Consider the following 20980-nt stretch of genomic DNA (forward strand, 5'->3'; position numbering starts at 1 on the left):
TTATGAATGTTTCTGTGTTTCACTGCATGCCAGCTCCTGTGGTTCCAGTTGTATGCACAAAATGGTGTCTTTTGCTATCAATGCTTATCTTTGAGTCAGCTCTTTCTGGGGGAGGGGGAACAGGATCCAAGTGATTGCTAAGTTGGCAATGAGTTAGTGTCCCAGTGACTAGGAATTAACTTTTTACTCTTGGTCGTTTTCCAGTCTAGTTTAATCGATCTCAAAGAACATGCATCTTCATTGGCATCAGCAGGGCTGAAAAGAGACTCCAAACTTAAGTCTTTAGAAATAGCCATAGAACAAAAGAAAGAAGAGTGTAGTAAGTTGGAAGCACAGTTGAAAAAGGTAAGTTCCATCTTAAAACAAACAATCAGCAAAACAAAAATCAGCATCCCATACCCTCATTTTGAAATGATGAGCTTTTTTACTCTGCTGGAGTAAATCTAGAATCTACCCATCTTATGCTGTTTGCTGATGCTTGCATCAAATACTGCTTTTTCTCAAGAGGTTTGTACCAAAGCCACTAGTGAGCCTCAGAAACTGTCCTGAGCACCTCTATGAGGGAATTCTGAGAAGCTGCAACAAATAGATGAACTGAGAGCAGGACATTGGAGGGAAAAGGGCAGAAAGAAATTATCAAACCAGCAATTTATATGTATGTGAATTAACACCGCTTTTAGAAGTAAATTGAAATGTTTGCAGGATGAGAAAAAAATTAAAGGCTTGTCCAAGAAATGCTGGCATTCCTAATCAAAAAAATCAGCTTCTCAAATGAAAACTCTAGCTAGGTTTTATTTTGATGTATTTTTGACTTTGTTGGTGAACACGTTTGCGCTAATTAAGCAAAATAATCAAAAGTTTATATCAGCTGGCAATTCAGTATTTCTATTCAGCAAGAAGTGGAAGCAAGCATTTAAAGGAAAACATACAAACCCTGTATTTTATTACATGGTTTTACTTAAATTGCTGCAATAAACTAGATTTTGCTTAAATGATTTGCAAGTGTTTTGATACCATTGTTTCTTTGACCTTTCTCTGTGTTGTTTGGTAATGTCTGCTCTCATTGTTCTCATTATGTATTTGATGGGGTCAGGCATTACGTTTGCCTTCTGCAATTCATGACTAAGTGTACATCAATCGTTTTATTATTTTTTTTGTTCTTAATATTGATTTAGTTTTTCATTTTCTGGCAAATAATATTTGTTCTGTGAATGTTATCACTGTTAGCATAATATTCTGACACTCTTTTTACCCAGGTTAAGTAGTATCCTGCTCAGTGACTAAGAATTGTTTCAATAGCCTGGCCTGTGAAGAAGGTGTTGCAAAGTATAAAGGATACCAGCGTGTAAACCTTATACTTATATTCTTTCTTAATTGAAAATGAGTATGTGCAATTAGGTGCCTGCATTAGATCTTTCGTTGAGAGGAAGGGAAGCTTTTTTTCCAATAAATACATACAAATGGAAACACAAATAATTTAAATGTCTGATACCTTAGAAACGCTTTTGATGGCAGAATTAGAATCTCCAAAGAAAAGGTTTCTCTGGAAGTCATTTAGTTTGCTTTAGTTTGTTAGAATATGTGTTTACTTGCTTTGCACTCCACTACAATAGATACTACATTACAATTTGAAATATCTTTTTTTCTTTATTTAAAAAATATAGTTAAAAAGAACCCTGGAAGCACAGATCACTTAAAAAACCCTCATGAAAATCCTCTTGAAGGACTTGAAATCCTAAGTCAATCGTTTATGATTGTACATATAAACACATCATACAGTCATGGAAAAACAAGCACTTACAAAAGTCACAGAGTGTCTGGGATGTCTTTTGTATAAAAAGGGAGCATGTTTCTTGTGTATAAATACAAACAGTTATTGAATGAAAGTTGAAAACATAATAGTTTTATTATATCATAAATACAGCATAAAGCCCCAATGGAAATTCACCCACCATTTTTAGGAGACCAGGTATTTCCACAATAAAATGTAGTTACAACCTTCTTTCTGGGCATGCTTAATTGAACAGAAACAGTGACTGTTAATGACAGTATACTCCAAACAGTCATTTTCAATTCACATTTTCTTTAATGAAATACTTTATGTTCAAACCTGTAAATACCCTGCGTTAAAAGTAATTGGTCCCCAGAAAAATTCCTGCCCCGTGTTCTCACTGCTCAGGAAAGTGAGTGAAACAGAACCCTGGGTCAGTCCTGCACATGTCTGGGTCAGAGGAGGAGGGGACAGCAGCAGGGTCATAAATGAACCCACGTGTCCCATGAGTGTGCTCACGTGTGAGCATCAACCCTGCAGCAGCAGAGGGGTCTGGCACACACAGTTTACATCTCTCCTTCAAAACACACTCCAAGGGCTTGTCTCCTTGAAAAAATTCCAAGTAGCTTACACAGTACTCCTCTCTAAAAATATCATAGAGGAGGTGCTTCGTTATGCTGCTGTACAATGATTATTGCTCAATGTTGATTTATAAGTTTTAACAAATTAAAGTAAAAAACATAAAGATAGCACTCTGTGCACACTTGCTGGGAGTTTGTTTTGCATGAGCACTAATGGTGCTAAGTGCTATGTCTGAAGGAAAATGTGCACAAGGGGCAAGAACAAACCAAAACTGTAAATAAAAACCACCAAAACAACTTCTAGAGTTTCTTCTCCACAGCTTTCTCAGCTTTCTGGTTTTTTTGGAGACAATCAGATTCATGTATTGATAATAAAGATGGATTTTATTGGATCTGATTAGATCAAAATATTTTTCAGTACCACATAACTGGATTTTTTGCAGTTTGGCATGAAAAAATATGCTGATTCTAAACCCATGATTTTACACACTAGGCACATTTCAGAAATAATGAAAAGGATATTTGTACAAAGCGATTATTTGTGTGACTGCTAAATTTTGGTATAAAAAGTAATGTTTCAAATAAGAGACATGCTTTGTTGAACATTTTGTGACAAATGTTAAGGATTGAAATTCATAAAAAATTTTAAAAGAAAAAATTCTAAATACCAGAGAATGGTCAATGCTTTTTTCCCAAAATTCCACAGATTTTTGTTGACTTACTTTGTATTGCTACTTATGAAAGAACAGCAGGAATTACCTAATAGGTAGCAAAGTGTTTTATATATATATGTGTGTATACATAATCTTTATTATCCACTCTAGAATTTCCTCCTTTTGTTGTTTTTCATTATCTTAGATTTACTTGCTTACTGACATATTTGCAGTTGCTAAAGTACTATTTGCCAAGCTGTACTGTTTGAAAGTCATTCTGCATAGAAAATTCAGTATTGTATTAAACAAAATGAAAGTAATAAATTTAATGATACTATTTAATTAATCTTTTATTATTACTGTCTTTGAAGCTTTGATGATAAATTGCAGCCTCAGCCAAAAGCACTTCTCGTGATTCATTGCTTGAGACCAGCACTTAATGTATCATCAAAAGTGGACACCTCTCTTTATTTCATGGGTTATTTAACTTGAGAAAGGGAAAGTAACACAAACCTTAAATTTCTTACTCCAGCTATTCTTTTTTAGGAGCCAAAGTCAACATTTATGTTTCCCCAGTGCCTCTCACTTTCACCAAGGAATGTTTAGAATCTTAAATTTCTACTTTTTTTTTTTACCTTTTTTTTTTTTTAAATGACGAGTTCTGTGCAAATGCACTGGTTTTGTTAAGCTAATGCTGTTTTCCTGGATCTTTCCTTCTTTTCCTGTCTGTGCTTCACTCCCTACCAACTTTGCAATGTAGCAAGCTGAGCAGTTGTTCAATCAGATGTACAATCCAGTAAGTTCATTTTTAAAATGCCCGCTGTAACATATGGAAGCATGAGGATCCATTCCCTTACTGTGTTGTGCTCTTCCTCTGTGGAGCTTTGCAGAACACTCCTGATGCTCACTATGCTGTATCCATTATATCCAAAGAAATGAACTTTGTGGACTTGAAGGCCATTTTAAGAATCTGAAATGTATTAAATAGGTACTTACTCTGTTTCTGAGAAAACAAACGTCCTTTAGGTCCTCAACTTCTCCATTAGAAAATGCATGAGATTTTTTTTTTTCCTTTTGCTTTGCTTTTTAATTCCTCCTTGTGCAGTACTTTATTTGATCCTTCAAACTTATGTAACTCCTAATTTATTCAGTTTATCTTGTGGCTGGGTTAATTAGATGAATAATGTCTAGGAAATGACTGGCAGTATTTTCAAAAGTCTGTATGACTAAAATAGATCAGTTCTACTCATGAAGAAGTGTATATATTTAGCATATATACATTAGGAACATGGAAACTTTGTATTTAAGTGAAGAAAATACTGAAAAATTATAGATGCAAAAGGCAGTTTTTTCAAAAGTACAGTATTACTTTGGCTTGTATAGTATTAATATTATCACCAATTCCTGCTTTAATTGCACAATCTCTTTTGACTCCTTTTTCAATTTGACGAAGAGCAGCAACAAGCATTTTCTCTGCAGAGAGGAGTTTCTATCTTTTTGACTGAGACTGTTACATTTTATATGCTGTGGGCATCACAGGCCAGAAAAATGATGTAAGAGCAGTTTAAAAGCTATAGTTTACATAGTAATCCTAGTCAGAATCACGATGTAATTGGGATAGATAGTGTAAATATAGACCAACTGGGTGTGTAGCTGAAGTAATGTGATACTACACTTAGCATTAGAGGAGGTATTTTCGTCACTGAAGTCAATGGGAGCTTTGCCACGAGTGTCCATGGACCAGGATTCCAGCTTTGGAGTCTATTATGGTTAGGTTTTGTAGTTCTAACAATGTCATTACACAAAATGTGCTGTATTTGCTTTTAAAGTTATTGATTACCTATGTTTAGAATTTCATCATAAATTGTAGCACAATAACATAAAAACTGATATTATCACCTCTGCCCTCCATGCTGGAGAAAGAGCTTGGCCCTTTCTATGATGAACCCTTTTTTCCTGTATCATCTTGGGTCACTTTTGTGGTAGTAATGTTTCTGCTCATACACTTGCACTGCTTCTGTGCGTGTCTTTTCAGACTGGAGTCTTTTTGCTGTTAGCTTTTAGCTTGATTTTCATAAATGCTGGCCAGTCATTAGCTCAATATTGGTGATTCTGCTGCATAGAATGCATTTGTTACTTCCTGATCTGTTTGTGTGCAGTATTCCAAAGTCAGTCCTTTTCTTAACTGTTTTTTCTGCCTTTATGTGGTTAATTTTCAAAAGGACAGCCTGTTGGAAGTTGTTAAACGATAGATGCAAGATCCTTTTCCTGTGGCACCAGGCAACAATTGAACAATTGTACCACACCCACAAGATGGTTTTTAAAAATAAACCTCTCCTGCTCACCTTTTTTTTCTCCTACGTATATGAGAAAAAGTTGTCAATAGAATTGGGCGTAGATTTCTTCATGCTTTAAGGATGAAGTTTTTGAAATACCCAATGAGATTTTGTACAAATTGATTATAAGAAATGATATTGTTGCCTTTGTGCTGTAATGAAAATATCATGCTGTGAATCTGGAGTTCAGGTGAACCTTTTTCTTAATATTAAAGACTAAATTTTCCAAGATCTTCTATCAGAGAAATGTCAGATTAAAATCTTAAGTACTTGCAGAATGCACTATAACTTAGAGCAGGCCCTAAAGTTCAGTGAAAACCTCCTGAGTTTTAAAGAGACAAGAAAATTCATGTGTCACCAATCTTTTTTTCCCCCCATTTATTCTTCAAAGTAATAAAATTTGAAGGATCTTACAAAGTAATATCTTGCATGTAAATTCTGCTGTTCTTTTTCTTTTTTTTTTTTTAATTTTAAGTACCCACTTGATTTCTGTGTATGTTTGTGTCTGAAGCTTTAAAAATGAAATACTTATCTATCCATCCATTTCTGTTATGCAGAATTATGCATGACTGTACCATAAGACTTTAATAGCCTAAATAATTCATGTTGCATGTCTGTGCCACATTGTTATGATGTTTCTGTAGGAAATTTGTGGTTTACATAAGGAAATGTTACTTTTCTTCTAAAGCATTTGCAGTGCTTGTGAAGCAAAGATCAGAACAGATATATAATTAATATAAAAATTCGAATGGTAGAGTGATATGCTATTTTTACTCAGTTGTAAAAATAACATGCAACATCACAGTCATGATATTGGGAGAAAGAAAATGCATCATAAAGTGAGTGGGATAGTTTGAAATTAACCTTATGTGCACGCACAAGGGTTATCATTTGCAGATAGAGATTTATGAAAGCTGAAAAATACACATGGACTAGTCCCTCTTACCCATAAAAGCCCCACAGGAACAGAAGATGTGTTTTCCAAGGTAACAGAGAACCTAGGGAGTAAACAGGGGACAGAAGTTACACAGAAAAAGGACAGACAGCAGAAATAGGCAGAGACTTTTTGATTCAGGTGATCACCATGCAGCTTCTGTCCAGAACTGATCCAGCAGTTCAGTCTGTGCCTAAAAACAACCAAAGAAATCTGCCCTGTCCTGCCAGGAGCAGGAGCAATAGCAACTGAGCTGCCTTTAACTCCTTTGGGCCTACTGTTTGACCTCAAAAGTCAAGTTCCATCTGTCAACAAATCACCTCTGATCTGTACACAACAAATTCAAAAAGGTGTCTAGTTCAGATCCAAACACATCTTTCAAAGCCATAAAATAAAATGGGGCCATATAAGTAATTCTATGCCTTTGTTCTGGATTGTGTTTTGCTCTTTTCTAGTATCAGCAGCTTTGTTTACAGTGTGAGGATTCCCTTAAAGGGAATTCCAGGTTAAAGTACCACCTGCAGAAAGGTCTTTGTAAAATTTTTTTTTTTTTCTTGCTCTGCCTTTTTAACTAAATATCCCTTACATCTTCATTTGGGTAATACCCTTGTAGAAATCTGGTTCCTGCCAATAGTCCAAAAAATATTCTCAAAGTGTTTTGAAAAGTAGAGGCAATTGGCTAAATTGGTGGTTTGCAATACTGGTGGGTGGTTGATTTTCTTTTTTTTTTTTTTTTAATTTTATTTTTAAAATAAGAGTAACCTTGTAGTAACTGAATGCTTACAATGATTTATATGTGACATTGGTTGGATGCTTAATCACATTTAATCATACCTTAGAAGTTTCACTTTATGTTGGGGAATTACAGTGACACAGTTTGTGCTGCAGAATTTTCCAAACATATCCCACAGATATGGGTACCAATGTGAGTACTTTGTGAGAAAACTGAAAATACTTTTGCAACTTAATTCTGATTTCCTTAGCATGCTGTTAAGCAAAGATGTAAAGGGCTAAACTGAGGAATATATCTATTAATTCAGGTGATGATTTGCTTATCAGCTGTGCAGTAGATAATTTTTTCAGTACATTTCTGAGCTGCTGTGTGACAGGAATACTCCACGATAGCAGAACATTTGGCACCTCTGCATTGGTGATGCTGTCATGTTCTGTTATGCATTTTGCTTGTAGAAGGTGCAATGTGGCAATGAAACATTAAAACAGACAGGCTTCTGTCTCTCATCTGCATTGCTTCTTGCCCTGGGATAAGAGAAGGGTAGAGCTACATGGGGAAAAAAGTTTGGGCTGAAGCTGAGACTTTATGCTAAAGTGAAGACTGGTTAGAGGAAGGAAGGTGGGTATTTTTCCTCTCTATGAAATGATGGAAGCAAGGCTGGTATGCAATTAATTGTGTACCAAAGTGAAGGGAAGGGACAGAAAGGTGACAGGGAGTTACATGAAACAGCAAGAGCCTTCAGAGAGGAACTGTGAAATCTGAATTTACCCTTGGGGGAGGAGGAGAAATCTGAAGAATAGGGAACATTATGCTTTTTGCCTTAGTTTCTTAGAATCTTGAATGTGGGAACTCGGTTGTATTTCTTTTTCCAGAGTGAATTTGCCTATGGAATTAATTTATTCCTTCCAAAATTACTTAATGACAAAAAATGTGTAATATTGTAATAGTGCTGGTAGACAATCACAGCATTTTCTCAGATAATTGGCCTTGAGTCTGAGTATTATATTGACTTCAAAAATTGCAAAGCCAGTGGAAAGTAAGTTTCTTGATACTATTAACAACTGGTGTAAAAAAATCTAAGTTTATTATTAAGGAAGATTATGAGCCTTAAAAGGAATCTGTTGCTGGCATCTCAGTCAAACCGTAAAATCAAGATACTCCTTGAACGTTACCTTGAAACAAGTTCTGGGTTTAAAAAGTCCTGTATCTGCATTGAATTCAGGACTGCAACATGTAACAAAACAGATTTTGAAGAACAAGGTCAGTAGGTTTATTAGGCTCCCCATGTCATTCCCTTGGCTTCTTTTGGTGATGAAATATTTCTTCTGAATAAAGACCTACGAGTAGGATAAATAGCACTTCAAATCTGCTATCTTTTTCTTATTATCCTCATGCTTAAATGATATGTTACATGCAAACCACCTAAGTTTCTTCCCTACTAATTTCAATTTTTTTGTTGTATTTATAGTAAACTCAGACTTGTTCTTTTTTTATACAGAAAATTGTAACCATTGCAAAGAATATGGACCTTCTAGTATCTGTAGTTTATATTAATTCTTTCCCAAACATGCATGCCTCATTTTGATCTGCATTTCTTTCATTGCTTGCTTGCATTGCCCATTCCCTGAAATTAAGAAGGATAAGTAAGTCCACATCTTCTCTGCATACTAAGATAGTTGGAGGACCTTCAGTTCTAAATACCATGAATTTCTGTAAAAATCCTGTATGTTATCTGAATTTTCTATGTTTAATGTGCACTGCCTTAAACTACTTGTTTTTTCCTTGCCTGCTCTTTCAAGATGCCAATTAGGAATAATGGGAAGCAAGGGGTAGGCTAAGCATTGCAGTGCATCGTTGTTTCCATCTGTCTGTGATTATTCCAGCCAGCAGTTTAAAGCACTGGTGCCAGGTCGTGCTCCCATTGAAGTTAATTGGGTTTTTGCCATTAGCTTTGATGGGAGTTGGACTGGGCTCTGCACTCTTGTTGTTTCCATTGCCTTCTCTCTTGTCTGTGAAACTGCCACCCATCCATGCATGTGTTTGCCAGGTTTGTGCTGTTTTCACCAATGGGCTTGTTCCTCTGATGTTTCAGGTTAAGTATTAATGATAAGATAAAAAGGATTATTGGGTAAGATGTCTGCTGAAAGCAGCTCCTTAGTTTATTGGTTTATCTTTTAAAATCACCTCTGCATCAAAAACAATTTCTTTCCATTAAATTATTTGTATCAAGCCACATTTGAGACATCTGGTGATACAGATACATATAATATGTATTTATGTATCTGGGTTTGTACATTTACACATGGACAAAGTGTGTGTGTTTATATATAGGGAAAGAGGACATGATTTTTTAAGAAATTGCCCATATATTCAAAACACACTGAGCTTAATGTCAGTTTAATTAATTACAAGGTGAGTTTTTTTTTTTTTTAAATTTGAAAAAGACCTTTAAAATGGGGTCACTTTGCTATGTAAAAATCCCTTGAAAATCCCCTCTCCTTTCAGGAGAATTTTACTACATAGATATTTTCATTTTGTTTTATAATGCATCTGTAGAAAAGCATCATCAGACAGGAATACCCAGAATCCTTTTTAATGAGAACTTGAACTCCGAGACTGCGGAAGTAAAGCTCTTAAAGTTATTTAAGTTATTGTCATCCTTATCTTTTTTTGAAATATTGATTCTGAAGGCTCATGAAGCTGAAGAGGAGGCACGGATGAATCCAGAATTTGCAGACAGAATGAAACAACTTGATAAAGAGGCATCGTACTATAGAGAAGAATGTGGCAAAGCCCAGGCTGAGGTTGACAGACTTCTAGAAATACTCAAGGAAGTAGAGAATGAGAAGAATGACAAAGATAAGAAAATTGCTGAGTTAGAAAGGTAATTTTTGTATTATTTCTCTTACATTGAGCAGCATTTTTGCTTACTTCAGCTTCATTTCAGAAGCAGAGAAATTAAAACCAAAGTATGTTTTTTAAGAGAATATTTGTTATGCTTTGTAAAAGAACAAAAAAGGGCTCGTTGAGAACTGCATCTCCTGTCAGCTGACTTTTGAAAAATTTAAGGTTTCAGTTTTTTAATACTCTTCATAAAACAAGCATATATAGGAAAAGTCATGTGCAATTCACAGGCACAACAGCCCCCCCAGAAAACTCTGTTGGGGACCTGTCTTTTAATGAATCAAACCTGCCCCAAAATGTTTCTTCAAGTGTGAACATCATCAGTCGTTCTCAGAGGTCCTGAAAAGTACTGGTAAGTATTTCTAACCCTTCTCATGACTATTTAATAACAGTTGTAACTATTTCTCAGTGTTCTTGTAGTCTTTGTTTGCTTCAAAAGAATATTTTCTGATGTTGACCAGGCAGTGACTGTCTTGTTTCTGGGAAGGTTGTAGAGGCTTTCCATAATGGAGAGAGGAAGCTTTTGGGATTTGTCTCATGCCCTTTGTAATTAAATAGATCTTGAAACCTTCTCCCATATGGTTTTCTGCTATTTATTTGATTGATCTGCTTTCTTTGTTCTCTTCCTTTAATTAGACACTCTTGCTTGAATGAAAGAAGGAATTCTGTGTTTTCAAATAATTTATATAATTGTTTGATTGTGATCAATTCTGATCACAGATTTGTTGATCTTATTCATCAGAAGAAAACACTTTCATGGTTCCAGAAAAAAAGTTTAAGTGATTTCATTTTTGTGATCACTGCTATAGTTCCAGTCAAGACAAAGCACCCATTAGGGAACATTACCATGGAAGAGAGGAACATGTCAGAAATGTTGGTTACTTTGGGAGGCAGAAAACAGCCAGCATGGAAAGAAAGATGTGTAGCGCAACTTTTATTGAGGATGACTTCTCAACTTTCACAGCTACCTGCTGCCAAAACTTGTTACTCTTTGCAGATGTGTGGTGTAGTTTGGTAATGGTTAAGTGTCATGAAAATAAAGACCTCAAATTCAAAGTGGGAGAAGATTTGTATTTAAAATAGAACTCATTATTTACATGAGGACAACTTCAGTTGTCTCTCTCACCACATCAGAGTTTAGAATACTCAAGTGTTTGCACCTATTTTGATGTGTAAAGGAAGTCCCAGAGCAAGTGAGTAATCAAGAGTGGTCACTTTGTGCATCATGTCTGTGAACTCTGCCTACAGTCTCCAAAATCCTAAAGCAGCTTATTGGAAAAGGCACCACAGAGCTTTGGTGTGGATGAGACAGTGCTGCCTTTTCCATGCAGTGGTGCAGGGGCAATTACAGACCCAGACTTGTAATGCAGCAACTCCAGGTGTGACCGCCAGGTGTAAACAGCAACTGATCCCCTCCTTGCACTGTAAAACTGAATTATTGTGTGACACCAGGCTCAACAGTAGGCACAGCAATCTCGTGTTCAGGAGGATAATCTTAAGACCTTTATTAGATAGCAATTATGAATGTGTTGAATGTTGGAATATTAAAATGACAAAATTAAAAGATGTTCATGATGAAGTACTGAAGCTTATGATCTCAGATTTCTGGGAATGTTAATTTGATTTAAATAGTTTATGTAAAACGAGATAAAGAATTGATGGAGAGCAGTAAATTCATTTGAATTGAGAATTATTGACAATTACAAAGATATAAGGAGCTAAGGGGTCCAGAGATACTGGTAGAGCATTGTCAGCACACAATCTGTTCTTACTGTCTGAGAATCCTGTAATGGGTGATGCAATGGAGAGAATTTTTGTATTAATTCTCTTTTCAATTTTGTTATACTCTTAGCAGTGGAGTTTTGAAACACCAATTTCTAGTCTGTTATTGTTGATGAGGGTGGTGACCCTGAAATAACTTTTCAGAAAATAATGTGGTGCTGCTGAGTGAGCAGAGACTTCTGAAGAGGATGTACTGTACTTAGAATGTGATGGAGTAAACTTTAGAATGTGTGGATAGTAAAGTTTACTGTGGACCTTTAGCATATATTTGACATTTCCTCAAACTTCAGATGCAAGGGCATCTCTGGGGTCCTGTAGGAAAATGAAAGTGATGTTAAAATGCATTTATTAATTCACAGCTTGCTGGGCTCCATGTTCATTGCTATGCCAACATCTTGACATTGCAAGATAATTGCAACAACATAAATTTCTGAGGAATTGATAACTTAGACTATTGCAAACCATGGTATCCTCACAATATTTATTATATTTATATATAAAGCCTTCAACATAACTAGGTGTGCTGTATAAATAAGTTTGAAAAGTAAAATGGTTGTAATAAAGCTATCATTTACAAATTCAAACAAAAATTAAAACAAGATGACAAATACTAATATTCTACTAGTCAGAAAGTGCTGACCCACGAAGTGTCAAATACTCAGGGATAGAAATATCTGCTTTAAGATATGGACAGTTAAATTTATAAGTGTGTGCTACTTGGCAGATGAACATTATTAATAATTATAAAGAAGATTTCATATGAATGGTAATTCTTTTGGTTTTAATGTGATTTTCTTGGCTCAGAAATGATCACACTCCTGAGTGTCATCACTTCAGATTAATATTATTGCTCATATAAAATCATGTTGGTCTGTTTCTTAAATTACTCTATATTAACTTTGTATTTTATAGTTTCTTATTACTACACAGGAGAAACTACTCCTTCTTCTATATTAAAGCTATTTGATAACTTTTATTACAATTTTCACAATTTATCTGCTTATAGTTTTAAAAAGTTTAAAATTAAATGCAAACTATTACATTTAATGTATAATGTGCTTTTTAAACTTAGCCTGCTGTTTTTCTTTGGTTTTCTTGATGAAGGAAATGTGGTTCAGCATTTTTTGGTTTTTATTTTTGTGGGTCTTTTTAATAATGTAAATGAAATTGGATAAGATAGAGACCAGCTCAAGCTTTAGTGCAAAGAACCTCACCAAGGAGAGGGAACTGCAGCTGGAACAGAACTGTCAGGATTGAGGGAGTATATTGTTTAAAGCTTTTATTAATGGTGTTAGAATGAAAAGTATATTTATGAAATGTGATAGAGTTTGAATCACAAAATGAAGTGGAATACAATGGCATAAAATGCATGTTTGTGAAGTTAGGACCAGTAAGGCTACCTGATATAAACTAAGGATAATCCTTGATGCAGTTCAGGAAAAGAAAGATTTGGTGAATTTGCTTATGACTGTGTCATTATGAGTCATCTAAATAATGAAACAGATATGTAAATAATGAGGAGTGAATCCTGATATGTCAGAATAAATATCTGCAGTAAGGATGGGGAGGTGTTAATGTCACCAGGTGCTGGCAAGGTTCTGTGTGGAACACTGCTGTGTACTTCTCATCAGTCATATGCCAGGAAGTTGAATTAAAACTGAAACAGGTGCAGAGAGGGCTGCTGAGAAAGAATGAAGTGCTCGTGACACAGCACCAGTGGTTTATTTCTGTAGGGATGCTTGTTCTGTATAAATATGTGAAGGGGTGAGCACTGCAGGGAAAGAAAAGTGATTTCAGTAAAAGAGCACTGGCACATAATACAATATAATTATCCATTGGTAAATTTAGACTGAAAAGAGATGGAAAATGGTGACAACATGGTGAAGATTGCAAAATCTTGGATCTACTTTTTTCCAGTTGTATGTGAGATACTCAGTCATTTGCTTGGCTAAGTGTAACTTCTCAGCAAAGACTGCAGCAATATGAAAGTCCATTAAAAATATTATTCTAGCCATGAGACAAACCTGTTTATTCTTAAACAAGAAGGGTTTTTTTGTTATCTACTTCTCATATGCAGTGGGTATATAACACTATAGATGTCTATACAAGATCTTGGGGTATTCAGACTACAATTAATCCATTCTGAATTGCTCTGGATCTGAATTCTCATGAAGGTAAGTCCACATAGCAGTGACAAGTCATTGCACAAGAGACAAAATATCAGCATGTGTGGAATAATTGCATTTTTCAAAAGTATTTTTATGGCTGTTAGATATGCTCCTGTTCCTAAGTGCACCAAATGCTGTGTGTCAGGGACAGATTTAGGGACTAATCTAGCTGGGTAGAGGTTGTTTTCGCCTTACTTATTTGAAAAGGATGTGTTAGGTATTTTTTTAACAAATAAAGTTTTAAAAAATCGGAGTATTTTCAGTGCTGAAGTATTAATTCTCTTCTTCAAATTGAATTAAAAATTTGTTGTTAGCATTGGAAGGGGCTGAATTTCCTGGATGGGGTGTCAAATCTTCATCTTTGATTATTAGCTACTATGCTTTGTGAACTTCTAAATATCTTTGAACAAGTTGCCAAATTGTTTAGCTGCTTTGAATTCCATTGGAAGACTTCATGAATGAGGGTCACCAGCCTATGACAGTTCAAATGAAAGATTTTGTGGCATATGATGAGATGTTTGTGTGGCAGCAAATGCTACCAATGTTAATCCAATTAATTTGTTTTATTTGGTGTGTATATGAATTTGGAATTTGGATGGGTATAAATATGTCTTTCCTCTGTCCACCAATGACAAGATGCCCTTTTGATTTAAAGTTTGTTTTCTTCAGTGCACGGGAAGGATGTAGAAATTTCTCTGCAGAAATTTCATTTTAGTTCTTGCTTTTCCTTCCCTTTTATTTTATTATTTTCTTTTTTTTTCTTTTTTTTTTTTTTTTAATAATCTGCCAATATAACATCTGCTTGTTATATTTTTAAAGAACTAATGTGTTCCTCCCTTTATTCTCTTTTGCTGTCTTCCTCCCTATCTGTTTTTCTCCAAACTGCTGCTTTCATCCCTACTCCAACCAGCTTGACTTCCAGGTCAGTATTTTCTGCTCTCCTACTTAATGCTCCTTCCACAATGAAGGTTTTCATTGATGCTTCATTTATTTGGTTGTTTTGATTCCACATTATTAACTTCTGTTTGCATTTTGTTGTTTTTATTCTGCTTGTCCCTATTGTGAAGTTTTTGGTCATTTCATTTCTAGACCAGAAACTTTCCAGTAAATGAATCTTTTTCTTGAACTATAAGAAAAAATGTTTATTAACAACATATTCAATCTGTATGTTGTTTTCTGTGATGATTTTTTTCTTCTTTCAGTTTTGCTTATGTTATCTTTGTTTAGGGAGTTCAACATGGGGAATAATTTTTTGTAGATAACCCAACCCAGCAGGTAATGAACAGTGACAATTGTATACAGAGAGACTTATACCTGAGATCAGAGACTTATTCACAGAATCACAGAATCACAAGGTTGGAAGAGACCTTTGAGATCATCGAGTCCAATCCAAATTCTTAACACTTTGCCATTGCCTCTTTTAGTGCTTACAACCAGAATATGAGCAGTTGCAGTGATTTGGAAACATTTAGCTGTTTTTGCTGGCCAGATTCTGGACCAGCACATACCTGTGAAGGAGTTGTCTCTGTGGTTTTTTGCTGTGTTTGTATGTAACCTCATCTAGCAGGTTTGTGTTTTAAATTCTTACAGGTTGTAGATTAGTTTAGCTGGCATTTGTCTTTGCACACTGTTTCTGAGTAAACTTTTCAAGTATTACATGTCTTTTGGTGCTTGCTGGAAGTAAAAATTGATCTGGCTGACATTTTTCTCTTAATAGACCTTAATGTTAATTTTCTTTCTCGGGCTTACGGGTGGCAGAAAATTGTAAGTTAACAAAGTTTTAAAACACATTTTTGATGTTTTTTCTTGAGAGAGTTTTTTGCCTCAACCTCAAAACTAAGCACGATTCACATTTCCCAGTTCAGACATGTCAGAGAAGTCTCTGACAGGGATGTCTTCAAACTGCAGAGCTGAAGATGGCTCATTGCAGTAAGATTGACAAGACTTTTTTCCCCCCAAAGTACTTTACTGCATGTCACAATCACAAGTTACTTTCCAGCTGAAAAGTTTTGTTTCTGAAATTTGAGGCTTATTGATTGCAGTAAAGAATTGGATGAACTCTAAATTTACTATCTACTTCAAGCACATTATGTGCTTGAAGGGATAGTTATAACACCCAGACTGTGAAAATACTTCAACAATTTATTTTCAGAATCTTTCTTCTAGAAGTAATTAAATGCATTTATTATGGAGTTGTCCATGATGAAATTATTGTCTGAATGTGACCACTTTGCATTTCTATCACAGAATACTCAACATTGATTGAAAATCTCTCTAGCTCAAGAGAGCCCAAAGAGAGGTATTATGCTATGTGCTTGTCATTATGGTTGATTTCACTGGAATTCGATGATTGGTATGCAGAAACATTTGTTCAGCAGTTGAAGGTGCAATTTCTGTTATGTTTTATTGACCTAAAAAACCGACTGACCTTGTTGAAGCAAACTGTCCTCATAACCCTGCCAACTTCCATCCCTAGAGTCCCAGATAAGTTGTAGAGTATGATTTAAATTTATTGTGGGAATTCAGTGAAGTGTTAAGTTTTCTCAGCTTGAATCTTCATTAAAGCCAGAACTTAATTTAAGAAACAGATCTATTAATTTCCATAATTCCTGCTGATCAGTATGTTCTCAACTGTCCTTTTTGTCATCCATACTCCTGTGAGGTTATGGTTAGAAAAATGCTGCATTTGCTTTATAACATGGTAGGCTATTGATACTGATGACAAACAAGAAAATCAAATAAATGGGCATAATAATCAAATACATTGCTCTCATGTGCACCTGCCTGTACAAGATAAAAATATTCTGAGTACAACCATCAGTACAGTGACATCCCCACACCTTCAGGTTACAGCAGGTTCTCCCCAAACTTTTTAACCTGCAGGTAAGGAGGAGATGGATATTTTTTCCATGTGAATTGTACTGACCAGAGCTAGGAAGTTTCCCACCAGCTCTGATGTTGACCTTCCTAATTGTTTCTGTGGGAGGCCAGAGCTCAGTGAGATGGGCAAGGGAAGGTTCAGTGGAGTTTTAAATTTAACCTACAAGCCGTCCACAGTTTTGTCAAATGTCAGGTTGATGGTTCCAAGGGCAGAGCGATATGTTGTTCAAAGATAACTTCCCTGGAGAAATTGAGATAGTGTACTACTGAAAACTGAGAGAATCTGTGATATACATTACTCTTCTGAGAGACTGGTTATTCTGAGTGAGAAACACAGTTGTCACGTTGGATAACAGGCAGATTGCTGACATGTCATTCTCTTTTAGTCTGTTTGCTAGATATGCAGAACCAATGCTTTAGCATTTAAACATTTTGAAAGAGATGACATTTTGAGATGAGATCATTTAGATTTTTCTGATTTTATGTGTGGTTTTAAACTTCTGTAAATTTCTTTTTATAAGAAATAGTAAGGTAGAAAGTTTATTTCTTTGGTATTCTACTGTAAGGGGGAAAAAAAGGAAAATATTATATTCCAGAATAAGCAGAAATCATAGCAATGAACAATAAAAAGCTACAAATAGGGCTCTGGAACAAGATGATGCATTGTTGTGCAATTTCATGCCACTCACTACTGAACTTGTCAGCCTTGTTCTGTACTTTCCCTTTCAGTTTGCTGAAAGCCATGCAAAGGTTAAAATATAAAGGAATTATTTAAATGAGGAAGGATATTTTGTAATTTCTCAGTGATTTGCTTTTTTTTGAGATTTGATTTGGAGGGTAAATACTTTATAAAGTAAATGACTATGCAGAATGAAATAGATATGAAGAAGAAAAAGCTCTACCTCACTAAAGGAAAAATATCAACTTTGGATTTGGTTGGATGTGACACCACAACTCTGTGTTGGGGAAGAGAGAACAGCAGGAACTGTTACTCTTCCCTGTCATGATTACTGGTTCAAGACATCAATATTTCTTATGCTTCTCCAGACCTGCTGCCTGCACTAGTTTTCCTCAGGGGCAAGATGCAGAGGGCAGATTTCGTTACCTCTTGACCCTGTGCATAAAGTAGCCCCAGAGCACGCCCTGAGCTCAGTGTGTCAGGATTCCCTGGGCTCGGTGGAGGGGTGTGGGAGTGAAGAATCATTGTGAGATAGCACAGCTTGCCCTCAAAAAGCTGTGACTGAAAAGAGACAGGGGCACTAAATTTAGGAATGGGGCTATTGGTGGAACCACTCCTTCCACTCATTGTTTGCTTTCACAGTGCAGGAGCAAGGTCCCTGGGCAATGTGACAGTGCTCTGATCTGAGTTTACAATAAGGACAAGTTTGTATGTCTAAACGAGAATCATACAAAGTGCACCTGATTTGTTTGGAGGTCTGAAGAAGTTACTGCAGAAGTATGGAAAGCTTGATTTATGTATTGGATGATAATGGCTGGATTGATCTTGAGACCTTCTAGGGTGAGCCAGGAATTGCAGTCAAAAGATTTGATCCAGAAGGAAATTGCAATGAAACGTGGAGTGCTGCAGAGGAGGTGTGATGCTGACTGCTGTCAGGCTGGGCTGCACAGGCTGTGGAGGATGCAGAGAAAAACTGCAAAGACTCTGGAGGTGGTGGAGCTTTTTTTTCTGTTCTTTTGTCTGTGTGGAGATGCTTTGTTAGTTTGGTATTTTGAAGAAAAAAGCTTTTCTGGGCTACAGTTGGGAGGACCTGATGGACCAGTAACAGAGCTGCAACTTCTTGGTTGCAAATTCCAGTTGCAGTCAAGCCAGTAACTGGATACAGTTATTGCTAATGGCCTCAATTAATGAAATAGCTGAGCAAGCAATTGCAATATTAAATTATTAAATCAGATCAAATATCCTTCTCATCTAGTGTGCTGTCATCAGCAGGGCTCCTTTTTTTTTGTTTTAAAGAAGAACATCAGAAGAAAATGCACGACAATCCTGGGTGTATGAGAGAGATGTGTGACAGATGAGTGTTCTGGTACGAATTTCACACATGTTCATGTGAAGTGTCATCCAGCAGGAATGTGCTGAGGAAGGCAGCAGTGCAGTGCTGGGGCTGGTTTCTGTGGTTGCAGTGCAGATCTGTGTTGAGACAAAGTGACATGAAGCACAGTTTGGAGCAGGATTCCAGTGCCTCTCTCATTCATGCATTATCCTCACGTGGATATTTCTAGCATCCCTCCAGGGCTTTGGAGGGAACTGTGTCAGACTAAACACTTCTTAAATAAAGATTTTGGAAAACTTCCCAGAGTGTGTGTTAGGTAAACCCTTCCTCCCACATTTTTGCCTTTGAGGTGAGAAATGTTTCAGTGACTTCTGTGACACTCGCTTTATTTCTACCAGGCAGAGTTCTCGGCTGTCCCAGGACAATAATATTGTTTTGTGCTGCATTTGGAGGCAAAATAATTGTCTCAGTGAAGAATTGTCATAACATGACTATTAAGAAACCTGAAGCCAGCCTTCAAGCAATTGAAATGATGAGGATTAAAAGGAGGGGAGTGTAAGGGGGTGGGAAGAAGGGTTTTTTTGAGACATTCTGGTCTCTGTGGTCTACAAGCATGCTCCTTTGGGTGAAACTGAAATAGTTATGTAACCTATCAGTAATAGGAGCTGGGAAAGTAGTGAAAACATTGAATATACTAAAATTAATTTATGTTAGCTGCTAATTCTGGACATGATGGTGTTTTTGCATTCAACTGGAAAATTAGGGATATAGGAATTAATTATTTTTAAAAAGATATTTTAAAATTAATATTACTCGGTTTGGTTGATTTTTTTGTCCCATATTTGTGTTTGTCTTTTTGTTTCAATTTCTTTCTATCAAAGAGATGTGGAGAGAACACAGAGGGGTCCCTCCGAGTTCTGATGAGCAGATGAGCTGTGATGTGGAGTTTGTCACAGCCTCAGCATCAGGTGAATGGCACAAAGAAGAGCAAGCATTCTTCTTTGGTCAGAGATAATATTAATTTCTTGGGATAGTATTTTCTGAGGCCTGTGGAAAATAGTGGCCTTTATTATCTAAAGTCAGTTTGGACAAGGTTAACCAGAGAGAATTACCTGTTTGCAAATTCTCTTGCTCAAATGGCACCAAAATTTTAGTCAGTTTTCACTTCTTTCCTGCATGAAGTTCTTAATATCCCATTAGCCTTCCTGGCAAAAGGGCAGATCCAGCCACAGGCTGGCAACATTTTCCTGTCTCTGCAGAGAGCATCCACTCCAGCTTGCTGTCTCATCCAAATGATAGACATGCTAAAGCAGCTGAACTACTTCCATTTATGCCACTGTAGATAGATTTTTTTTTAAGTTACAAGATCAAATAGCACAATTGTAAAAATGAAATTTTGTGGGGTTATAGATCATGTTGTCACACAGGTTAGAAGTTTAAGCAATTGTAAAGGGAGTTGAAGTTCTTGCTCCTGCTCCTTTTCAGTGGGAAGGACAGGGGAAAACATAGTTATTTTAAAGAGAAAAGGAAAAGAGAGGGAGTAAGGTCTGCTAGATTTCTGCTTTGGAATTACGAGGGCAAGAAGGGCAATGCTGAGACAGGATATACAGGATTTTTTTTCTATAGGATGGCAATATGTTAGTCAGATATGCAAAGAAAGTAATTCCTTAAGATTTGGGATGAAGTATTCCTCCAAAATGATGTGGCCTTTATGACAATAGACATTTTAAAATTTCTTGATTTTATTGGTTTGTTTTCTTTAGAATATGTTTTACAAAACCAAAGAGTACTTATTTATTTTTTATCTATTTGTCTCTTAAGAAGTTTTCATTCAAACCCCCATGCCTATGTAGAGGTCTGTATTAATCTGTGAGCTTTTTAAAGGGTCTTTGACTGTAGGAGTATTTCTACTTTTAATGTTTAAATTTGATAGACCATTAGTTTCTCAAAGGTTGGGATGGTGGCTTTTGTTTATTCATTTAAGGTATTTAATTTGGTATCTGTGATAATTGTGTTAGTTAACAAAAGAAAAATAAGAAAAACTAAGAATAAGGAGACAGCAGATTTTAGAAGATGTCTTGGACACTAATAATTCTTTAGGCTGTATGATCTCGATTGGGAAAAAAACCCAACGTGAAAGTTTTAAACGGAAATGACAGCACAGAAAGTCACTGCTTAGTTTTTTTATTACCATATTATAGAACTTACAGTGACTATAGTCTAGCT

At 35.9% G+C, this 20980-nt stretch overlaps 1 protein-coding gene across 11 annotated transcripts in view; it reads left to right on the forward strand.

The window, feature by feature from the left end:
- ERC2 (ELKS/RAB6-interacting/CAST family member 2) overlaps positions 1-20980 on the forward strand; it is a 413636-nt gene that overhangs the window by 145723 nt on the left and 246933 nt on the right. For 3 of the 11 annotated variants that reach the window (XR_004419293.2, XR_004419296.2, XM_033071602.2), the window contains 5 exons: positions 205-345; positions 3766-3801; positions 8808-8837; positions 9699-9892; positions 14773-14784. Coding sequence is in view for 1 of the 11 variants with exons in the window: in XM_033071602.2 (XP_032927493.1) it covers positions 205-345; positions 3766-3801; positions 8808-8837; positions 9699-9892; positions 14773-14784 (413 nt within the window). In the remaining 10 variants the exon portion in view is untranslated. Of the gene's footprint in view, positions 1-204; positions 346-3765; positions 3802-8807; positions 8838-9689; positions 9893-14772; positions 14785-20980 lie in introns of all 11 variants that reach the window. The other 8 variants (XR_004419297.2, XR_004419298.2, XR_004419299.2 and 5 more) reach the window with 5 other exon arrangements.

The sequence above is a fragment of the Catharus ustulatus genome, chromosome 13 (assembly GCF_009819885.2).
Source record: "Catharus ustulatus isolate bCatUst1 chromosome 13, bCatUst1.pri.v2, whole genome shotgun sequence".
NCBI lineage: Eukaryota > Metazoa > Chordata > Aves > Passeriformes > Turdidae > Catharus > Catharus ustulatus.